The sequence below is a fragment of the Lycium barbarum genome, chromosome 7, assembly GCF_019175385.1.
Source record: "Lycium barbarum isolate Lr01 chromosome 7, ASM1917538v2, whole genome shotgun sequence".
Lineage (NCBI taxonomy): Eukaryota > Viridiplantae > Streptophyta > Magnoliopsida > Solanales > Solanaceae > Lycium > Lycium barbarum.
In genome coordinates, this window is record NC_083343.1 from 120,500,641 (window position 1) to 120,524,568 (window position 23,928).

At 39.4% G+C, this 23,928-nt stretch overlaps 1 protein-coding gene across 1 annotated transcript; it reads right to left on the reverse strand.

The window, feature by feature from the left end:
- Positions 1-9,754: 9,754 nt before the first annotated feature.
- LOC132604021 (protein SICKLE-like) lies at positions 9,755-14,141 on the reverse strand. Its single transcript, XM_060317336.1, has 2 exons — positions 13,712-14,141; positions 9,755-10,834 (listed from the first exon to the last, which is right to left on the reverse strand). The coding sequence occupies exons 1-2, from the start codon at positions 13,992-13,994 to the stop codon at positions 10,098-10,100; spliced, it is 1,020 nt and encodes a 339-aa protein (XP_060173319.1). The 5' UTR covers positions 13,995-14,141; the 3' UTR covers positions 9,755-10,097.
- Positions 14,142-23,928: the final 9,787 nt, after the last annotated feature.

Consider the following 23,928-nt stretch of genomic DNA (forward strand, 5'->3'; position numbering starts at 1 on the left):
GGGAAGGTCCTCGGGAAAGACTTCTGAAAACTCGTTAACAATAGAGACTGACTGAAAAGTTGGGGTCTAGGAAGCTGAATCCCTAACCCGAACGAGATGATAGATATAACCCTTAGACACCATTTTTCTTGCCTTGAGGTAAGAAATAAACCTACCCTTAGGACTTACTGAATCACCCTTCCACTCTAAGACTGTCTCATTAGGAAACTTGAAATTTACAGCTTTGGTTCTACAATCAACTGACGCATAACATGAATATAACCACTTCATGCCCATGATTACATCAAAATCTACCATTTCTAACTCACATAGGTCAGCTGGAACAACATGGTGATAGACTCTGACTGGACAACCCCTATAGACACGTCGGGCTATGACTGACTCACCAACTGGAGTATACACTTCAAAACGTTCTTTTAGCTTTTTGGGTTCAATACCAAATTTCTTAGCAATATAAAGGGTGACACAGGATAGGGTGGATCCAGGGTCCATGAGAATATAAACATCGAAGCTGAAAACGGTGAGTATGCCTGTTACAACATCAGTACGGGCATCGATATCCTGACGCCCGATCAAAGCATACAAACGGTTTGGGCCACTGCTTGTGTTGCCGGATCTAGCGGGTGCACGTCCTGCCTGAGTCTGGTTATTATGAGGAACTGATGAATTTACTGACTGAGTCCGGTTACCTCTTGTGCCCTGTTTAACTGAAGGGCAATCTCGGTGAACATGGCCCGGCTGGCCGCACCTATAGCAAACATTCGATCCAGACAGCACTCCCCAGGGTTCCTCTTCCCACATTTAGCACAAATTGGATTGGTGAAGTTACTCTGAGTCACACTAGCCTGAGACTGGGAGCCTGACAATCTGAAATTCTGCTGACGGTTATCTTTCCTGGACTTGGAAACTGGAGCACTTGTTGTGGACGGAGCAAGTCCGGCTGACCTGTTCTTAAAGAACTTTTTGTTTCCATTACCGCTGAACTGTCCGGTAGACTTGACCCTCTTGTTGAACTCCTTGTCTTTTTCTTTCTACAAGGCTTCCTCCTCCTTCATCCTTGTCTCGTTCCCTTGTACAAAAGCAACCATCTTGGAGATAGTCATCCCCCCCATTCTGTACAGCAATATTGGCCCCATCATACAAATGAGAATCAAGACCCCCAACAAACCTCCTCACTCTTGCCCTCATGTCCGGTACCATATTTGGAGCATGCTTGTCCAGATTGATAAATTCTAAATAGTAGTCCTGAACTGACCAGCCATTCTGTTTAAGCTTCAAGAATTTCTCAGCCTTAGCTTCTCTGACTTCTATTGGCATGAAGTGGTCCAGGAATGCACTTGTGAATTCATCCCATGTAGCATCAGGTGCATCCTCACCTCGGGACAATTCCCAAGATCCATACCAGTGTGTTAGCAATGCTCTGCAGCTAATGAGCTCCAAAAGTAGCTACTTCGATTTCTGTAACTGTCATAATCCTGAAGATTTTCTTAAGGGCATCAATGTAGTCCTGGGGGTCCTCATCTTTCTTTGTCCCCGTAAAGACTGGGGATTCATTCTGAGAAAATCCTTAGTCTTAGAAGACTCTCCACTATTCCATGAGCTTGACCCAGATTCCTGATATTGGGCCTAAGTTGCTACCAGTTGTGTGAGCATGTTGATAGCATTCCTAACATCCCCATCCGAATCACTAGGAGGTGTAACTGTAGGAGTGGTTGGTGCTGCAGTCTGAGTTGGAACGGTCTCTTCGCGAGTTTCTTCTGCAGTAGCCCCCTAGCTGGTGGTTGTGGCCTTCCTGGTGTATTTCCTTTTCGTAGGTATTTTCTGAAAATACGTACACGCACGAATTAGAAAGGCATCCTGAAAATACTGCTTTAACTGCACGATCTAGAGTATGAAGGAAGTGAGACAATTCTAAATGTCTTGGTGGTCAACTATTTATATGTATGGGGCCCTCACACATATAAAAGTCACCCCACTGGACACGATTTCATAGACTCCTTAAAGCCACTTGAACCTAGGCTCTGATACCAAGCTTTGTCACGCCTCGAACCATGGCTTGGGCGCAACACGGCACTCGGGCCTTGCTTGTATGCGTCCGAGCGAACGTCATGGTTTGTTTGTCAACATGGGCATCAAAACAACATAATCTATATGATGCAATTTAAATGAATCATGAAAACATAATTGCAGAATAAAGTCTTGAAGTAATCTCATAGCATGACATATCATGAAAACGTAATAGTCTGCAAACATAAAAGCACAATTGACTCCGTGTACTAACATCTGTCTATGAAACCTCTAAAACATGTCTGAACACTAACTGCCAGGACATGGCCCTGGACTACCATAAACTGAATACTAGTGCAGACTCCATGTTGAAACCCGAGAAAAGTGGGGCTCACCAATAAGCTGATAACTGAGGTGATCCTACTGCGCAAGTGTATGCTCCTGAAAATCGGTATCTGCACCGTGAAGTGCAGGCCCCCGAGCAAAAAGGGACGTTAGTACATGGTGAATATTACTAGTATGTAAAACCTGCTGAAATGAAGAACATGGCACAATATAGGTATAGGACATGAACTGAAACTGAATATAACCTGAAGTAAACCAATGGAAATACATGTATATATAACTTCTTGTAACGTGGGAAATGCTATAGTATAACCGCCAACATGATCTGGTACTTGCGTCCTACCAGCATAACACTCACACCTTGCCAGGGATGTGAGATTTAAATAATAATAAGCATGTAAGGATCCAAACTGCATAATGAAGGTGTTGCCTCTTGCTGACAACCCTTATCCTACGGTGGCTACGTAGTTTCAGGCTTTACTGAGCCTTCTCGGTTAACTAAGCAAATTCCAAAACATGTGAATTATCATGATAGCTTGTGAGATCATGGTTTCATGAGATATTTGTCATAGTCTTGCAAACATGTTCTTGATTCATGAATAGTAGTAGTAATAATAATAATAATAATAATAATAATAATAATAATAATAATAATAATAATAATAATAATAATAATAATAATAATAATCAATACTTATATAATTAACTCGAAAACATGTTTGTAACTTGCTAGATAAAATCATGAAGCTTCATATAAACATAATGAGAACACATGAGGAAGAATTCATGATTCATGGATTAATCTAGGGTTCCTAATAACCGTAATGGAAGATTAGGAATACAATAACGAATATAGATACAAAATTCATGTTCATAAATACATAAATACGGGCTACCAATATGTTGGGTTTAATGCCCCAGGATTTGAACTTCATGGATATCAAGAAACGGAGCGTGGGGAAGGACGTAGAGATTCCCACACGTGGATAGAAGTTCTACATGTCTTAATCGCTCCAAAACTTGAATTAAAGACTTGAATTTTGAAAAACTCCAAAAGTTAGAATCTTGATCTTTATGTGGGTTTTCTTGAAAACAATGGGTTAGGAATGATGAATTCTTGATTAGTAATCATGGGTACATGTTAGAATTAACTTGGAATGACTTAGAATGACTTACCTTAGAGTATCTTGAGTTTGGGAGAGAAGAATTTCGTTCTTAGGGTTTGGGAGAATGAAAAATGGGAACAAAATAAGACCATACCCATTCTAAACGAGTTTTTTGCCAAAAAGGGGAAATTTACGTCCTAGGATGTACGGCCCGTACTTGAAAGTACGTCCAATACTCCTTGGGCGTACATTGGGTGAAATTTCCATTGAAGATTCAACTCTGCCACCCTTCAGTAAAATGGCTATAACTTTTTGTACGGATGTCCATTTGATCTATATAATATACAGTTGGAAAGGTATTTCAATTATCTACAACTTTCAAGAAGGAAGTTTTCTCAAATTAGTAACGCACATTCTAGAAAACTGGCCATGAATGAAGATTCAGCTTTGCCACCTTCAGTAAAATGGCCATAACTCTTTGTACGGATGTCCGTTTGATCTCCACAATATACCGTTGGAAAGGTATTTCAATTATATACAACTTTTAAGAAGAAAGTTTTTTCAAATTACTAACGCACATTCTTGAAAACTGGAAATGAATGAAGATTGTCTCAGATTTAGAAGGCCTTAAGGATTTCACCTTTTGGTTTGACTTCAAAACGACTATCTATCGCCCAAAATCATCCCGAAGGGATTCGTATAACTAACATGTCATTATAATACCAATATTACCCATTAGGACCTAACTCGAACTTACGGGATGTTACCGATATGGTTTAGTATGAGAGTACGAGGTGTTACAACTTGGGGGTTTCCAACTATATAAGCAGCCTTTCATTTGTTATTAGACTACAACATATTCAATGTCGAGTAGTAGAAATGTAAATTGGTCTTTATTGCTTCCAAAGGATTCCAATAGCAGTGATAATGATAGTTCAAATCATAACAGCTATGCCAGTGAAACAAGTTTTCTTAATAACAATGATTTCAAATTAGACGATTTGAAACCCCACCTTCTTATAGAGCGTAATGATGATTTTTGCAGTGTGAAATATTCAGATCCACTAGAATATTTTTGCGGGTTACGCCGAGAATGGGCATAGTGGCATGCCGAATCAGAACGTCTTGTTCGTGACTTGAAAAATCTCAACGTTCAAATCCTAATGAGGTACTCAATAACCATGCCTCGAGTAGGTTCAGAAACTTGCGAGCTTGCCGTACAAAGGATTGGAAAAGAAAATAATAGAATGCTAGCAAAACGTTGTAGATTTGACATGCTAAAGTGGGCCGAAGAACAAGCATCATCAACTAGTAGAGAATTAACATCTACAGAAAAAAGATATGTCTCAAGAAACCCAAAATATTGTTCTGAGGACGATATTGAGGACTTCTATTCTGATGATGATTAGGGGTTATTTTGATTCATTCTCTTAGATTTTGGGTAATTTAAGTTTCGGACTCGTGCGGTTAATTTGTCTTTTTAGTTTATGAAGAAGTCACCAAAAAAATGGGTTCAAAAAAATGCTTTGGAGTTAGGACTTATAGGTATGACATTTTAGAATTTTATTTGAATTCCCTTGTATAAAGTTCTTGGTATGCTATTGCATTTAATCATGATTAAGTGATTATATAAAATATATTTGTCTTACATCCATTCATTTAACTAAAACACTGGAGCAACTAATTTTTTACCAGATTCATTAGACCCGACTTATCAGGTTTAACCTGATTCATTTTCAAGTTCGTAAAACTAAGCTTAAATTTGGCTCAACCTCAAGATTTTTATTAGTGTAACACTGTAACTTTTGAATAATATAATACAGTACTACTATATAGGGAGTAATATGCATTGAATTACTATAAAAAGAGATATCACAATGGAACAGATGAAGTAAATATTTCTTTCCTTTTTGTACTTATGTTATTTCTGCTACCGACTAAATTTGTAAAGAAACTAAGGTACCAAAATGTCACAGTCGTACCCAAAATATGGAGTTAAATTTGAAAATGATCTAGTACTTTACTGCCTACCTACTTACTCAGTTGATCAATTTTGTACAATATTTGTGGGTTTTCTCATTGAATATTTCACTCTTCTGACAATATCTTTTTCTGGGTGAATGGACTGACCTAACTACTAAATATAGATCTTATTTTGTTCTATTTTGATGAACTAAACTAAGTTATTAAACAATTAGAAACTTATAAAATGCTCCATCATAAATATTTTTGCACGGATTCCCTTCAAACGCATTGGTCTTTAATTTTTGTCCCTCATATCTGTGGTCTTTAATTTTTTGACCATGCTGCTTATTTAATGAAAATATCTAGATATCTTTCGCTCGGTATAAGCTCTGTAACAATTTTATTTTTGAAAACTGAATTTTTGCTTCGCTCGGCACAAGTTCTGTAGGAATAAAGTTATGCGGCATAAGTTGTTTAGTATTTTTCATATTATGTTGAGTGTTGAAAGTTTTTCCTTTTCCGGCATAACTTGTGTGGATGTGATGATACATAAACCGCGAAACTAAACGCTAATTATCCCGAGCGAAATCTAAACTTATGCCTTTTTCAGATTATGTTGAATGTAGAAATTTTTGCCTTGTCCGGCATAACTTATGGAATGTTATGATACATATGCCGAAGTTAAACGCTAATTATGTTGGCCGAAATTTAGTTTATGCAGCGCCAAAGTGTTAAAGAGCAAAAATTAAAGACCACAAATTTGAGGACAAAAAATTAAACCACCTCGAAATAGGGCATTTGTACGAAAAACCCTCATAAATACTTTCTTTGAAGATCTTAAGCTCAGTTTTTCAGCTCTTTCAAAATTTCAAATAGCTTTTGGAGTTTCTGAATTTTTGAAAGATATAAAAATTAAGTTTGGAAATCTTAAATAACTTTTTGTTTCCTTTTTTTTTTTTTTGGTAAAAACAACTCAAACAAACACTTCCTAAGTAGGTGTTTGGACAGACGATTTCATCTCATGAGATGACCTCAGCATTTGGACATGTGATAGATAATTTGGAATTTCAAATCATGATTTCAAATTTTTTAAATGTAAAAGTTGACCCATAAGTTTATATTTTGTAAAAATGGATCCATAAGTTGATAGACATATATTTACCAACCATTTATATTAAATATTAAAAGATCTACAAGTTGGTAATATATTTATGACAAATTTACTCTTACCAACCATGTGGGAGGATTATATTAAAGAGTAGTTACACTACAACTCATGTTCAATTTTTCATTTTATTGAACTAAAGTTTGATCAATTGATTTTGTATTTTTTAGAAATGTCTTTTAGTAGCGTATTAATTTTGTTATGAACTATGACTTGCTTATTTGGTAAAATTGTATAAGAATTGGGAAGGTTTTGATGATTTTCACAACTTGTGAGATTTTTATGTCTATAAGAAAAAATACAACTTAAGAAATCCAAATTGCATGTCTAAACAAAACTTCAACTTCAATCGTCATGATTTCATCTCATGATTTCAAATCATGTCCAAACGGCGAAAAACTAAAGAAACTCGCCTTTTACAAATTCAAACACCTCAAAGCCGAATTTTGAAACTTCTTTCTGTCCATGCATTAAGAACGAGTAAAATTAAAAGTATCTAAATAAAATTAAAAGTATATATCTAAATCAAGTAAAAATACCAATCACACTATTCGGCCAATAATATAAGACCAACATTGAATCCCACAAAACTTTAATGATGTACTAGTTGACAACACATGTATATTTACAGAAGCCAGAAGGGATGGCAACTTGCCATTAAGTTTTTCTGCTTTTGAAAATATCCTACACATGTTAGTTGTATTTATTTCTATCCAACTCATATAATTTTTACTCCACAATTTTTAGAATGATCATGTGTTTGACATAAATTATTGTACGCAACAAACATTATTGGAGCGAATAGTAGTACATCTAACATGTATCGATCGATGTACCTATAGTGTAATAAGTAATTAGGTATATAATTAATTAGGTAAAATAAACATTACAAAAAAAAGGTATATAATTAATTATCCAACTTATAAGGAGTTTCAGTATTGTTATTTAACCATCTTCGTCAGTATAAAATTTCACATCTCTATCGCAATTGATACAAATATTAATGTATCAAACGGTTCTTTTTTAATTATAATTTAATCAGACAATTTCCACATGTTTTTAGTTATAGATAATGTAATATTTCATTCGGCATTTTTCGTAATTCCTGAAATATGTTAATTTTATTCAAAGAAAGAGCGAAGAACTCCATGAATGATCCATAGTAAAACTAGATGTTGCCTCTATCGTGTTTTTTGGGACGGAGAGAATAATTTTGTCGTGCCTTTTGGGATGGAGAGAATAGTTTCCTTTCTCTAGAGAGGCATTGGAAACCAAGATCCAGAAAATTTCAATCTTGTAATTTTGGGAATTCAGATAAATCAATATATATTAGTATGGGATGAATGAGTACAATTATGCTAACTACTACTAAGCTAGATCTTACAAGAATGGGAATATTTCTTGGCAATCCATTGTATCAAACCTAACTTTAAAATAGCCTCTTGATCTTCAAAACCAAGATCTAGAAAGTTTGTCAAGTCCATATAGGGGAAAAAGGACAGTGAAATGTGTATTAGAAATTAAGACCAGCATTCAACATCATGATGCTTGCCTTAAAGCAAGGCAAAGTTATCTCTGTGTGATCTATAGGCTACAGATTTGACACGTGAAGTCAATCACCGATTCTCATGTTAGAGTAGATACTTACATCACATCTCGTTGGGACGCGACCCTTTAATTTCACGAACTCCGTGTAAACACGGGATACTTCATTCATTGGGCTAGCTTTTATTCAAGACCACAAAGGTTAGTATTGGCATATATTATAACCAAATAAGAATTAGTGATGACGTCCGGGGCCAATCCTTTGGGTCAACTTCAGTCCTTGAAACCCAAGGTTAAAGAGCTCATTCCTCTACCCTTCTCCGATTAAATACCAGGCTTAATTAGGTCGCATGCCACATGGCTCGACCAATGACCTAAGTTGCAAGCTTCTCAACCTTTGCCAATTTATCATGTGACCTAAGTGGAATCCCAATATTTCTCACAATTTTCTTGCCTGATCCTTAAAACATATAACATATTAGCTTAAAGAATTTGAAAAGTTACAAATACCAGGAGAGTTGACTTGGGCATGAGTAGACAAGTTTAAAGTGCTAAATTACCAATCCTCTTTAACGCTGCATGCCACCACCGAAAAAGAAAAATAGTCCAGCACACAAAGTATCCCGCGTTTACAAGAATCCAGGAAAGGATCGCAATCCAAAAGGATGTAATATAGACAATCTACCCCGACCCAAGTGGGGGGAGAGGGGGGTTCTTTCAAGAATATGTGGGGTAATGGCCCACGACAACTGCAGAATTCAAGTGATACATGAATGGGATTTATTACCTGGCGATGATAACTAACAACAAGAAACAACTCAACTGTTAATAGTAAAGTACAGTTAGTGCAGGCATAACAATTTAAGATACTGAGATATCACCAACCATCATGTACCAAATTCACCATTCACAGCCTACTTTCTCAGCTGCTTCATTAAATCTTCAGCAAGGCTTTGCTGAGGAGTGGATTTTACTGGAGCATCTGACAATTCAGCCATTCCTTTTTCTTTTTTTTTTGGGATAATTTTGGAAGCTAAGATTTCAGAGTCGGGGGAATCGAAACTGTTCGAGGGGTAGGAATTTCTTAGTATTACGGTTTTTCACCTAGGGGTGGATCGAACCAATTGTAGCAGAGAATTGATAGGATTTAATAGCTTCAAGATAACTGGTTTTAACAAAAAATTAAAATCTTTTTAACATATCAAACAAAGATTGAAGACATTCATACATTATATTTCACATAGAGTTGTACAAAAGAAAAGGATATTCATTCCCACATTAGTATTAAGGGTGGATTACTCTAACCTAAGAAATGGAAGGGGTCACTTCACTGAATGACAAGTATAAGTTGTTTGGTAAACGACCCCTTAGCTCAAATCTTTGACGATACAAAAGGCAGCTCCTCGTCTCCTTTATATCCCACAGGAGAAGAGTATAAAGAAGGCAAACGAGAGCTCGTAAAAACAACCACTCAGTTGTTGTTCCAATATACAACAAGGGAAACAGACTGAAAATTTGTCAATTGTTAAATGTTGTCACCATAAACATTGGTGGAGCACTCATCCACAACATCACTAGATGCTTTTAAAAGATAGGAACTACTAGATTCTGCACTACAGCATTCATCTATAACAATTTATTGCAAGAACACTCTGTTTCTCATAATTTCCTAGCCAGATCCTAAGATTAGGGATATCCACCACGTAAAAGATCATAAAATTACAAAAAGCATGAAAGTTACATATACCAAGAGAGTAGAGCTGAACGAGTTGACAAGTAACAATTACTAAATTGAAGCTCGGAGCATAAAAACCTATTAACTTCGAACTCCCACGATACATAGAAAATCCCTTTTTTCCCAAGATTTACAGGGTAATGGAATGCTATAACAGCACAATTCAGGTGACACACGGACAGGAACTAATCAGCTTTCGACGTTTAACTCACAATAAAAGTCAAAAAACTCAACTGCCAGATCCAGCATTCCCAGCCTCACTGCTAGCTACTTCATTAAATGAGGCAGACAAATACTCAGCAAGGCTTTGCTGAGGAATGGATTTTACTGGATCATCTGGCAATTTGGCCTTTTTTGCGCTAATGGATGGTGGAAGCCAGTCACGTTTTAATGGCTTCCAGATAACCGGCTTCATCTCTTCCCATGGATCTTCTACCATTGACTTTGAATAATACAAATCTGGTCTAGATTCTGCGGATGATGTGCATCCATGGGAACCTCTTCCCCTCCCACCACTTCGAAACGAACCAGGACTAGAGTTATTACCCCTCCATTGGCTCCTGCCTTGCCCCGAACCTTGGTAAGGGCTGCTTCTGTGCGCTGAACCTTGGTTAGGGCTGCCTCTATATCCTGAACCTTGGTAAGGGCTGCCTCTATATCCTGAGGCAGGTTGCGCGCTACCTTGTCCATAATTAAAACTAGGTCTTCCACCTTGATGAAAGCCAGGACTGGCAAAGTTGCCACCTGGTGAAGAATTAGGTGGAAAGTAGTTGTTAGATGTGCCAAAAGAGCTATCCCATGCATTAGGGGAGCGAATTTGTGGTGTGCCAACAGGACTATTTTGCCCAGGGTTTCCACGAGGATTAAAAGTATTATGGACTCCTTGTGACTGCGGTCTCTGATCTACAGGATTGTTGCCTCGAGCAGCATAAATTGGAGACTGGGGGTACTGAGGGTGCCTTGGTCCTGAAAAAATCATGTAAAAAGGGGTCCGTTTATACAAAAAATATATTAGGATAATAGCACAAAGAGACAATTCATAGTGATGGTATTAGCCACAGCCAAACTAATCAGAAAAACTATTGCTACCATGATATCAATATTTCACATAACATACTATATAGATGAGAACCTTTTGTCTTTTGCTAAGTCACAGATGGGTAACTTTTTCTATAGGCTGAAGTTTGTTGCCTTTTTAAACTGATCTCATGAAACTTTTAAACTTTTTCCTTCTCAATCTTACACGATACTAAAACCAAAGTATAAGTAGATATCCCATATAAACAAGATCAACAACTGCCAGAGGTTTAGCCAAAAGCTTGGCCTAATGGCAATAAGTTGTAAGCTCAGTGTTGGAATTTGTCTTAACCAAAAATATGAAAACAACTAAACTATTTCCTAATATGGAATAGAGCATGTATGCTACTGAGCTAATTTCGCTTGAGTAAAATATTCTTGTTGGCATATTGTAAAGCACTTTCTCCCCAACTGAGACTTTAAGCCTCTTAAGAACATTGCCTCCTTTCAGCCCCAACAGACAAAAGAAACTGAAAATTCAACTAAAAGACCTATTCTAGCTGACTCAAACATCTCAAATGAGATAGCTTCGGATAAGCTTAGACAAGGCCAGGCTTGGAGAGAAGAATCAATGTTAATCATGGATGAAGTCATGTGCTCAGATAAATGTGGTGGTTCAAACAATGGAATGCAGAGTGATCCCAATGAGAAGCGTTCTATTATTTGACTCTCAATTTAAAAGATAAAATATAAAAGAGGAGGGGGAAAATGACTTTTTGCTATTTTAACTCATCTCCACTAGTGCTCATCGTTCTTTTGGTTGTCCTTATCTTCTTCTTTATCACAATGTTGTAACACATGTTCTAAAACTATTAAGTTTTACTGCTGTTGATTTACTTCTTTTTCCCATTTTCAAACAGATTTACTGTCCTTTTTCTTCGAGAATGCAAGTCCTCTTACTTTTTATATAAGGTAAGAATTTTATATTTATTTTTTTTGGTAAAGTATAAGGTAAGAATTTTATAAAGATTGGGTGAATCTCCTTATATAGGTATACCAAAAAGTAGAGTAACCTAGACAAAAATATGGTACAAAGATCACCCACTCATCTATACAAACAAGGACCTCATCAATGCAACAAAAAGAAATTAGAGACGTGAGACTACTCCACAAATGTACAAAATAATTCTCGACCCTTCCAAAAGCTACCATATTCCTCTCCCTCCACATAACCCACGTAAGAGTTAGTGGGTCTTCTCTTCCTTCTTCCCTGGTGTCTGGGACAACTTATGCACACCTCAACTAATTTCACGAGGTACCAACTACTTCCCACCAGCACAGATACCGAGCAACTCTGTCCACCAAGGCGTGGACAAATGGAAAGAAACCACTTAATGTCTTTTCTTCCTCTGGGATTTTAAACCTGAGACCTCATGGTTCTCAGTCCACTTTATTAACCATTAAGCCACACCCTTGGATGCAGGTCTTGTCTTCCTTCTTTTGAAGTTCTAGCTTTGCAACTCCTCTTATTCTACTATTTCTAGTTCTAGTTTTCTCTTTTATAGTTCTGCTTCTCTCTTCTATCTCTTAGTACAATCACTAAATTAATCAAAAATGAAATTGATGCTTCCAAATTAATTCTTTTGTTGGTTGATTAACTAAAACTGAAGAAAAGTGATTTGTTATTTAAGATATCTTTTGATGCTCTGGTATGTATTGTTAATGATGGTTACTATGAGGAGTTGGGTTTACATCGTTGTATATTGGATGCTAACTAGAAATTCTACTTGCACTTTTTATCATCATAAGTACTTAATCCATATGCGTCTGTATGAACTTCACTTCTCACTTTTCACTTCAAGCCCCGTGGACATTGTACTTATTTGCACTGTTTGCTGTTAAAAACACTGACCTCAGTAATGATCGGACACTATCTCAATCTCAAAACTAGTATCAATCAACTGCATCCAAGTGGGTTGAAAACCCTGAGGTCTAAGTTCAAATATCAGCAGAGACAAAAACACTAGGTGATTTCTTCCTATATGTCCAAGCCTTGGTGTACAGAGTTATTCGGTAACTGTGCTAGTGGGAGGTAGCAGGTACAGAATTAGCCGAGGTAAGATGGTTAGAAATCCTTTCTATTTACAACCTAATCGCTTTTTCTAACCTAGTGGATAAATCAAATATACATAAACAAAAACAACAATTGGACCAGAGAATGTGATTGCATTATAAGGTCTCATTTGAACAGATTAAGCAAGCTCAAATTGACGTAACATGCCCAAGCAGGCCCGGACACCACGGTTAAAAAGGTTGTCCGATGCACAAAGCATCCCGCATTAGTAGGGTCCTGGAAAGGGCCGCAGTGCAGGGGCTCGTGACGTAGACAGCTTACCCAAATGCAAGCATTAGTGGCTGCTTCCACGGCTCAAAACCGTGACATATAGGTCACATGGATACAACTTTACCGTTGCTCCAAGGCTTCCCTTCAACTTTTCAAAATATGGAGTAAAACATAATTTGAAGGTTTCACCGGGATTTGAACTTGAGTTACTGGATACAGAGTCCAAAGTCTTGACCACTAGATCCGGACACCGCGGTTATAAAAAAAAAAAAAAAAAAAAAAAAAAACTTGTATTAATCAACTATGCTTCAAAACAGTATCAGCTTAGGCAATATCTAGTCTTCTAAGGCAAGTATAGTGACACAAGATCAGATGTATTCACAAAAAATACTTCACAAAACTACCCCTAACAACATCCATCAACATATACTAACTTGCACAAGTAAAAAAATAGAACTTTTATCAAAAAAACAAGAAATTACTTGGAGGGGGTGTGTAACACTGTTGATTAACCTGAGGGCTAACATTGTTGTTACTCCTTTTATTAGCAGAAAAAGCAGCCATGGGGTCAGTATAATAGTCAAATCTTGGTCTTTGCATAACATAACTTTCAGTTTTCCCTAAAGGAGAATCAATTAAAGGATTTGTAAGACCAAAAGATGATGAACCCATAGAATTATTAGCAGTTTCATTGTAATTTCCACTTTGTGAAGCTTCCATTCTCATAGCTTTTAGTCTTTCCTTTCTCTTTTCTGACTCCTCCATTATCAAGAATCAATGTTTTCCTCAAAAATAATTAGATGGGGTTGTTATGTATGTAGAAAAGGTGTAATCTTTATGGTTGGGAGCTTAATTTTGTAGGTTAAATTGGAATGGAGAAGGAAATAGAAATCCCAATTCTTGAATCCCTAGTGCATTATGTTTACAAATCTGGCAAATACCAACTTTATCCCTTAAAGGTTAATGACGATTATGCCACTGCTTTTATGCTGAGTTGCGCAAATGCTAGATGGGTATTTTTGGAATTAAGATGAGGAACGTTTTTTATTTATTTTTTATTTTTTATTTTTTGGGTGAAATTTTTCCCTATTATTGTTGGTCTATTTCAGATTTCCTGTATTTTGCTTCTTTGCTCAACCGCGGAGTTAAGTTTTTCACTTAAAGAGTCTAAAATATGAAAACGTAAAGGGAATTCAAATCCATGATATATAACTATATATAAAATAATTTTAATCTCGTTATAAAGTATAATTTTTTATCGAAGGGAGTTTGGATGAATATACAAGTGTAATTCTTGAATTTTTGTTCCAAACAACAATCAATATTTCCCCAAAAGCTAAAAAGGAGAAAACTTTAGATAATTAGATGGGGTTGTTATATATACAGAAAAGATGTAATCTTTACGGTGGGTTTTGGGTTGGGAGCTTAATTGTGCTATGATTTTTGTATTTTGTAGGTTAAATTGGATTGGAGAAGGAAACAGAATTTTCAATTCTTGAATCCCTAGTGCTTTATGTTTATGAAGTCGAGAAACGACATAAATGGTCCCTTACGTTTAAGGGTACATTCAAAATAGTCCCCTTATGTATGCACTTAACAGTTTTGGTCCTTTAACTTTATCATGAGTTAGTAAAAATGGTCCTTTATGTTTGAGGATAGGTTCAAAATAGTTCCTTAAGTATGCACTTTGCAATTTTAGTCCTTTAAGTTTGCCAAAAGTGAATACTTCTAGTCTCCGGCAAAATATTTTCCGAACTTAGTTTATTAGATAGTCAGGAACTATAAAAAAGGAATAATTAACGAGAACTCATATTTAGAGTTATACACTACTAAATCACTCAAACGAGTCTTTCTAGCCGCATCTGAATACATACAAAATGACCCTTCCATGAGACCATACAACCCACATCGAGTATCTACGAGCCTCTATGGAACGACATATACAATTATACACAAAATATCATCATAGGCACCTCCGGAGCAATGGAGGGCTTTCAATCAACTGGCAACTCTAAGAATCTGGAGCAATGTCTCCTCTCTGTCTACCTGTGGGCATGAACACAGCGTCCAAAGAAAAAGGACGTCAGTACGAACATTGTACTGAGTATGAGAGGCATAAACAGTGAAAGAATACATCAATAATATAGAGAAGCATCAACATAACATCTGGATCTGACTACTGATCATAAAAGAAGTAATGCATGCTGTCTTACTCATACTCATCATCATGGCATATATGCATCATACACAAGCTGCCCGCTCATATCGGAACGGTGTGACAATCAATAATAGTAGCCCGCGTCCGGGGTACCATCTCATGCCGCCCACTAGTGGTGTCTGCCCATGCCCGAAGGTCATGGTGTCTCCGTATAGCTGCCTGTCTTGGCAGTGACTGCCCGGCCAACTAGGCACGGTGTAAAATTCTTATGACATGCTCAATGCAAAATACTCATAATAATATGGTCATCATAAAATACTCATCTTATCATGATATGTATATAAGGCTCAAGATCAACTTTATTCTATCGGGGTGACGTAAGGTCGTAATCCCCCGGTTACATTATGGAACCATTATGGACATTCTGCCTCACCTTGAAAGGACTAGTACATAAGGTGAGTGTAGGCAAGGAATAACATCCTCATATCGTATAGCTTATCTCATATAGACATTCATAGGCATAAGCTTTTAACTTCTTAGAAGGTGAGACCTCATGAAAGGAATAGGGATTTAAGCTAAGAGATTCATGCCATTAGAAGGAAGGACTAGCCTCACATACCTTTGTCGTTTAGCTAAGCTATCGGTCACTCGTTCACCTCCGATGTCACGTCGTCACCTTCATTAAAGAATGTGAGGTACATTATCTAAATAACTATGAGAACGCGTCGTTAGTTTCTAGGAAAAATTGGGCAGCACTTCCTTTGTTTATACTACTTCTCCCATGTTCTACATCAACTCCCAACATTCGCAATATTACTCATAATATCACAATCAACACTGGTCATTCATATGCACTTAGCAAAATCCACCTTTTTCTTCCAATTAACTCACATTTAGGGTTATAGCTTATTATCGTATTTTCCGCATTCATAAAACTTATTGCATAGCCTAAACATCATTCACAACATGTTCATAGTCACCACATTCCAACATCTGTGATTCAATCCCACTATCATCCAATTGTGTCACTATTCACTCAAAATACCCCATTTTCTATGTTCTTCTACATTTCAAGCATCTAAGCTTTCTAATACCTTAAGCAACATGGGATGATCGTCGGCGGTTATCCGCGTAGGACTTTTGACGACTTTGGGCTGTCAACAACCGATCTCGAATCACTTTGACCTTTTCTATGGTTTGCTAGACCAATTCAGGACCCACTAATTGTGCTTCTCCTATTTCGAACCATCCGATTGGAGATCTACATTTCCTTCCGTATAACGCTTCGTATGGAGCCATTTGTATACTATAATGATAGCTGTTGTTATATGAAAATTCAATAAGAGGTAAATGATCATCCCAGCTACCACCAAAATCTAACACACACGCCCGTAGCATATCTTCTAAGGTTTGAATGGTACGCTCGGCTTGCCTATCAGTCTGTGGATGAAATGCTGTGCTAAATTTCAGTTGCGTGCCCAAACCTTCTTGAAAAGACTTCCAGAACTTAGCTGTAAACTGTGCTCCCCTGTCTGTGATAATAGACAATGGTATGCCATGGAGCCGCACGATTTCCTTGAGATATAGCCTTGCATAGTCCTCTGCTGCGTACGTCGTTTTGACTGGGAGAAAATGGGCTGCTTTCGTCAATCTATCCACGATCACCCATATCGAATCATACTTACCCCGAGAGCGAGGTAATCCCACAATGAAATCCATGTTGATCACTTCCCATTTCCAAGTAGGTATTTTTATAGCCTGCAATAAGCCTCCCGGCTTCTGATGCTCAACTTTTACTTGTTGGAAACTTGGACACTGTGTCACAAATTCTGCTATGTCCCTCTTCATACCACTCCACCAATACATCATCTTGAGATCATGGTACATTTTAGTCGCACCCGGGTGGATAGAGTACCGGGAACAATGAGCTTCCTCTAAGATTCGTCGGCGCAGATCCGCCACATTCGGCACGCATAATCTTTCTCGGTATCTGAGAACCCCATCACTAGAAACATCAAACGAAGAGTTTTCTTTTCCATGAGATACGTCTCTATGATGACATAACTGAGGATCTTCGCGTTGCCGTTCTTTCATTTCCATAACCAAGGACGAAACTGTAGAATCTTTGATACTAGTACCTGCCTCACCCGCATCAAGCACACGTACTCCAAGATTAGCCAACCGATGGATTTCTTGAACCATCTCTCTCCTTTCCGGAGGGACTTCATATAAACTGCCCATTGATCGGCGGCTAAGTGCATCGGCTACTACATTGGCTTTCCCGGGGTGGTATAAAATGTCAATATCATAATCTTTTAATAATTCTAACCACCGCCTCTGTCGCAGATTCAATTCCTTCTGCTTGAAAATGTACTGGAGGCTCTTGTGATCTGTATAGATATCCACGTGCACACCGTACAAGTAACGTCTCCACATCTTTAAGGCATGAATGACTGCAGCCAATTCGAGATCATGCGTTGGGTAATTCTTTTCATGCTTCCGCAATTGTCTCGAAGCGTATGCAATAACCTTACCATGCTGCATCAATACACATCCTAATCCGACACCCGAAGCATCGCAATACACCACGTAACCATCTGGTCCTTCTGGAAGTGTTAAAACTGGAGCTGAGGTTAACCTGTCTTTCAACTCTTGGAAACTACGCTCACAAGCGTCGTTCCATTGGAATTTAGCCGCCTTCTGGGTTAGTTTCGTCAATGGGGCCGAGATAGATGAAAATCCCTCTACAAACCTCCTATAATAGCCTGCCAAACCCAGGAAACTACGAACTTCTGTGGGCGTCGTAGGCCTTGGCCAAGTTTTCGCCGCTTCAATTTTCTGAGTATCAACTCGAATACCATCATCGGAAATAACATGGCCTAGAAATGTTACCGAATTCAGCCAGAACTCGCACTTTGAAAATTTCGCATATAATTCCCGGGCTCGAAGAATGCCAAGAACAATTCTCAAATGATCTGCATGTTCCGATTTCGTGCGAGAATACACCAGAATATCATCGATAAATACGATCACAAATAGATCCAAGAGAGGCCTGACTATGTTGTTCATCAAATTCATAAATACAGCCGGAGCATTAGTCAACCTGAATGACATCACTCGAAATTCATAGTGGCCATATCTCGTTCTGAAAGCCGTTTTAGGAATATCCGCCTCTCTAACTCTCACCTGATGGTAGCCCGACCTCAAATCTATCTTGGAAAACCACTTGGCACCTTGCAATTGATCGAACAAATCATCAATCCTTGGGAGAGGATATCTGTTCTTTATCGTCACCTTGTTCAATTGCCTATAGTCAATACACATTCGTAGCGAGCCGTTTTTCTTTCTCACAAACAAGACCGGTGCTCCCCACGGTGATGAACTGGGTCTAATGAATCCCTTCTCGAGCAAGTCCTTCAACTGTGCCTTTAGTTCTTTCAATTCTGCCGGAGTCATTTGATAAGGAGGAATAGAAATAGGCTTTGTGTCCGACAACACATCAATAGCGAACTCAATTTCTCTTTCTGGTGGAAGACCTGGAAGTTCATCCGGGAATACATCTGGAAATTCGTTCACCACCGGAACTGACTGAAAAGTTGGCTGCTCTGCCGCGGTGTCGTGAACCCGAACTAAATGATAAATATAGCCCTTCGCTATCATCTTCCTCGCCTTGAGGTAGGAAATAAACCTACCCTTTGGCGATGCTGCATTACCCTTCCATTCAAGCACGGGCTCTCCCGGAAATTGGAATCGAACCACTTTTGCCCGGCAATCAACATTTGCATAACACGATGCCAACCAATCCATACCCATGATTATATCGAAGTCAACCATTTCTAGCTCAATCAAATCAGCTTGGGTCTGACGATCACATATCACAATAATACAATTTATGTATACCCGTCTTGCTATCACGGGTTCACCAACCGGAGTAAGTACCTCAAAGGGTTTAATGAGCTCGGGTTTCACCCCAGCACAACCGGCAACATATGGAGTAATATAAGAAAATGTAGAACCCGGATCTATCAACGCATACACATCACGGGAGAATATAGATAATATACCTGTGACAACATCTGGGGAAGACTCAAGATCCTATCGTCCAGCTAGAGCATATACACGAGGCTGAACAGCACCTGAAGTGGATGCTCCCCCTCTACCTCTGCTTCTACCTGTTGTCATCTGGGAGTCTGTGTTGTCTGGCGCGCTGACGAAGAACCCACTGCTGAACCTGTGGGCTGAGTCCCAGCCCTATCTCTCGCTGAGGGGCAGTCCCTCATCATGTGACCGACTTGCCCGCAGGTATAGCAAGCATCCGAACCTAGGCGACACTGTCCCGAATGCAGCCTACCGCACTGATTACACCGCGGTACTGGGGGCCTCCTCTGACCCTGATCTCTTCTGGACTGAAAATCTGAGGCTCTCGAACTCTGTCCCTGACCTGGATAAAAAGAACGGTCGGACCTCCTGTCTGGGAATCTGGGAGGTGCACTGGTCGCTGACTGACCTGAGTGCCTAGAATGCGGCTGCCTTGGTCCCCCTCTATACTCACTGCTCTCTCCCATAGATCTAGCTCTTTTGCTTGGCCTCCTATCACTGTCGCGATCACCCCTCTGTTGTGGTTGTCGCCCCTCCAAATTCTAAGCATGAGCCTGTATCCGGGAAATGTCCATCCCGTCTTGCAAAGAGGCTGTCAAACATTCTCTAAATAAATGTGGTCCCAAACCACTCACAAATCTATGTACCCGATCTCCCATGTCGGCCACCATGGCCGGAGCATATCTAGCCAAGGAGTTGAACTGCATGCTATACTCTCGGGCACTCATATTCCCTTTCCTCAAGTTCAGAAACCGATCCGCTCTAGCTCGGCGGACCTCGGGTGGCAAATAATGGCGAGTAAAAGCATCTACAAACTCTTGCCAAACCGGAGGAGGCGCATTCTCCCCTCTTGATAATACCCAATTGTTGTACCATAATACCGCCAAATCCCGGAGTCTATAGGATGCCAACTCCACGGATTCAGTTTCGGAGGCATGGACAACCCTCAATGGCCTCAATATATCATCGATAAAACCTTGTGGGTCTTCCTTCGGCTTTGACCCGAAGAACTCTGGAGGATTTAGACTCATAAAATCACGGGCCTTTGTACTTGCTACCCGGTCACTTGAACCCACATTCTGTCGTTGTGCTTGTGCAGCCACCAACTGGGTCAATAACTGAATAGCCTCGGTCATTTGTTGGCTCGAAGCAACCGGCAGAGGAACTGGAGCTGGGGCTCCTGCTTGCTCTTCCACATTGGGCAAGGTAGAAGAAGAAGTGGGAGTGGCATGCGAGGAAGTGGCACCCTGAGCCTCGCTATGTCCCAACTCAACTGGAGGTTCTCGACTGGTGCCTTCACCGGCGGCATTTAATATCGCGCGGATTTGCTTCTTCTTTGGCGGCATCGCTGAAACCATAACACACAATTAGAATAAAGGAAATCTTACATTACAGTCCTATCGCACGATCTTGTAGAAGAAAGATGGTCGTTTTTCCTAAATGCCCTGTAGCCTCTTGTTTATTGATATGGCGCGCAACACACCATAACCAAGACTCTACTAGACACGGCTCGTAGACACCTCCTAAGACCGAACTGCTCTGATACCACTTTTGTCATGACCCGGCTAGGGGCCGCGACGGGTACCCGTGCTAACCACCGAGCACCACTCGTGTGACTACTCCTTAGCCTCTTTATCAATCGATTATCCACTTCATACGTAATTTATAAGAAAACCATTTTCATTTGGAAACAAAATGTCACGACCCAACCCCGTGGGCCGCGACTGGTGCCCTACAGGGACACCCCAAACAAACTCACACCCATATCATCCTAATCAGACTCGTCCAATCTCAACGTACGTTATTCGAACTCAACATCGTAATCAGACAACTACCGAACACTCATCCTAAGCAGTCGCCCGTACTGATCAGACAAATCACAAATCAGAAAGGAGGCGGAATGTACATCGCCAAATTTCACACACACACACATCAGAAGGGTGGCGGAATGCACATCGCCCCCAAATGCATACACATACATATAAACTCAGAGGCCGACTTGGCCATAGTAGCGTACGGGCCGCTTAAGATCGTAAAACAGACTCACATGCAAACACACCGGACCCACGACCCACACATCTGACTACAGGCCTCTAGACAAAACAGAACATACAAACTTAGGACGGGACAGGGCCCCGCCGTACCCACTCATCCAAATATACAGAGTACAGACACAACCAAAAGATATGTACCGAAAGTAGGCTCCGGATCAAGGGGAGCTCTTCAACACAGCCGAAAGAGTAGCCTAAACTGGAGGACCATCCAAACGAGCTTCGGTACCTGCGGGCATGAAACACAGCCCCCGAAGAAACGGGGGTCAGTACGGGAGACGTACTGAGTATGTAAAACAGAAGGTACATAAATTACAAACACAGCTGGAGTCAGAAAGAACAAACACACCAACATCGTAAACAAAGCAAACCTGTGCGGGAGGCGAACGTACAAATGCAAATCAAATCATGCATAGGGTATAGGAACGTGGTCACCCCCCGACGCTGGTGCCACAACACATCATAACTCCAGAAGTTTTCAAATCTCCGTACAGTCTCCAGACACATCATATCACATACACATCATATCATCAGAACATATCAAATGCCATATCACATCATAACTCCATAAACGGTAACCGGCCCTATGGCGAGGCCTCGGAAACCGTAACACATCATAACTCCCGAATATATTATAGCGCGCACGATCACAAAGTCGGCCCGGGTACCGACGAACGAAGTCACAACAGACAGCACGAACAGAGTAGTGCAGAAACCATATGCATATCAAAATAATTTGTCGGACTCAACATATCGTTTACATATAGGTAGATACTGACGCCAGAAGGCTCGGAGTAGGAATCGAATTGATAAAAGTAGGCATATAAAGGTTACGAAGTTCCAAACTGTCAAATTCGTAAGAAGAACTGTTTATAAGTCATTTTCCGAAAATCTCACATCATTCAAAGTACAGAACGTACATTGATGGCATAGGAAGTTTCAAACACATCTTTGGGTCATAAACAGACGGTTGCGGATCATAACGGACACAAGCGAATCAAACAAACCGAATAAGGGGAGCCTCGGGGCTCGCGGGCCCACCTCGGGTCAAATTGAGGCGGCGGACACAAATCGCAGATTTTTGGCTCCATAGAGTCATTTACAAAAGTTTCGAAGAGTTTCGGACTCAACAGCACAAGTTATGGAGGTACGAGCGTTCTTTTACCCAAATGGGACCAAAAGGTTTCAATCGCGCTGAATGAATAGTGCTCGAACTTGAACCTCGATTTCCGAGAGCAGAGTTATTCCCGTGATTCCGAAATTTACCTAGTGGGTCTAGGACATGCCAAAAGAATGAGAAGTAGGCTTTACATACCTGGTTGGCGCCTTACGCTCCTCAAATCGCAATTCCCGTTTCGTCCAGAAACTGCAAATGGTCACTTTTACCAGTTACTATTCATGAGAATTAACATTTTAGTCTTTGGGCTATATTTGGCTACCGAAGTTTCGGCAGCACTTCCCCTATAAATCTAACGCCCCCGAGACTTAGCTCGGCTCAAAATATAACAACATCAACAGCCCAAACATCATTACACAATACGAATCACAATCAAACACACTAACTTCATAATTGCACCTTATTTCATAAGTTGATAATCCTATTTCCAAACTTCACAATTTCAACTCATACCCACATTATTGTATTCAGTCATTCAAGATTATTCCATTACATAGCAAACAAGTTCCAAACCATATACAATCATCCCCAAGGTTCACTACTTTCCAATTTTTATTCAAAACACCAAAAGTTACGACGAACGTTCTAACTTACGTCGTTTCATTCCAAACTCATTATCATCAACCATAAATCTTATTTAAGGTCTTTAGTGTCATAAATATACTATGATATACACCCATATCCCAAAGGTATACATTTTTCCGATAACGTCCGAAATCATTTCTAACACCAATTCAATTCTCCAAACATTCACTTACGATACAAAGGTCATGACAACACAACTAACTACCTTAAACAAAATCAATTCACACTTGTTCTCCTATCTTAAGGCACACGGCCAAACACACTCTTTTCACACACACACGCCACACACAAACACAACCCCATCCCATAATCTTTACACTAATTCAATCACTAACACATATGTATCCCTTTCATAACATAAAAACATTGAAATCTTACCTCTTCTTTTAAATTCCGATTCGCCGCAAACGTCGTCCTCTCGCCAAACTAATTGTATCACCACGAAGAGCACCTCGAACCCATCAATTATTCCAAAAGAGACTAAGTGACGGGATTAGAAACAAGCCACGAAATTTTTTTTTCTTTCTCTTTCTTTTTCGGCCGAATGCCCTCTTTTGTGGGTGTTCTTGAAATTTTTTTGTGTTTATCTTGAAATCCCTCAAGTGTGTATAATATATATCCAAGTAGTAG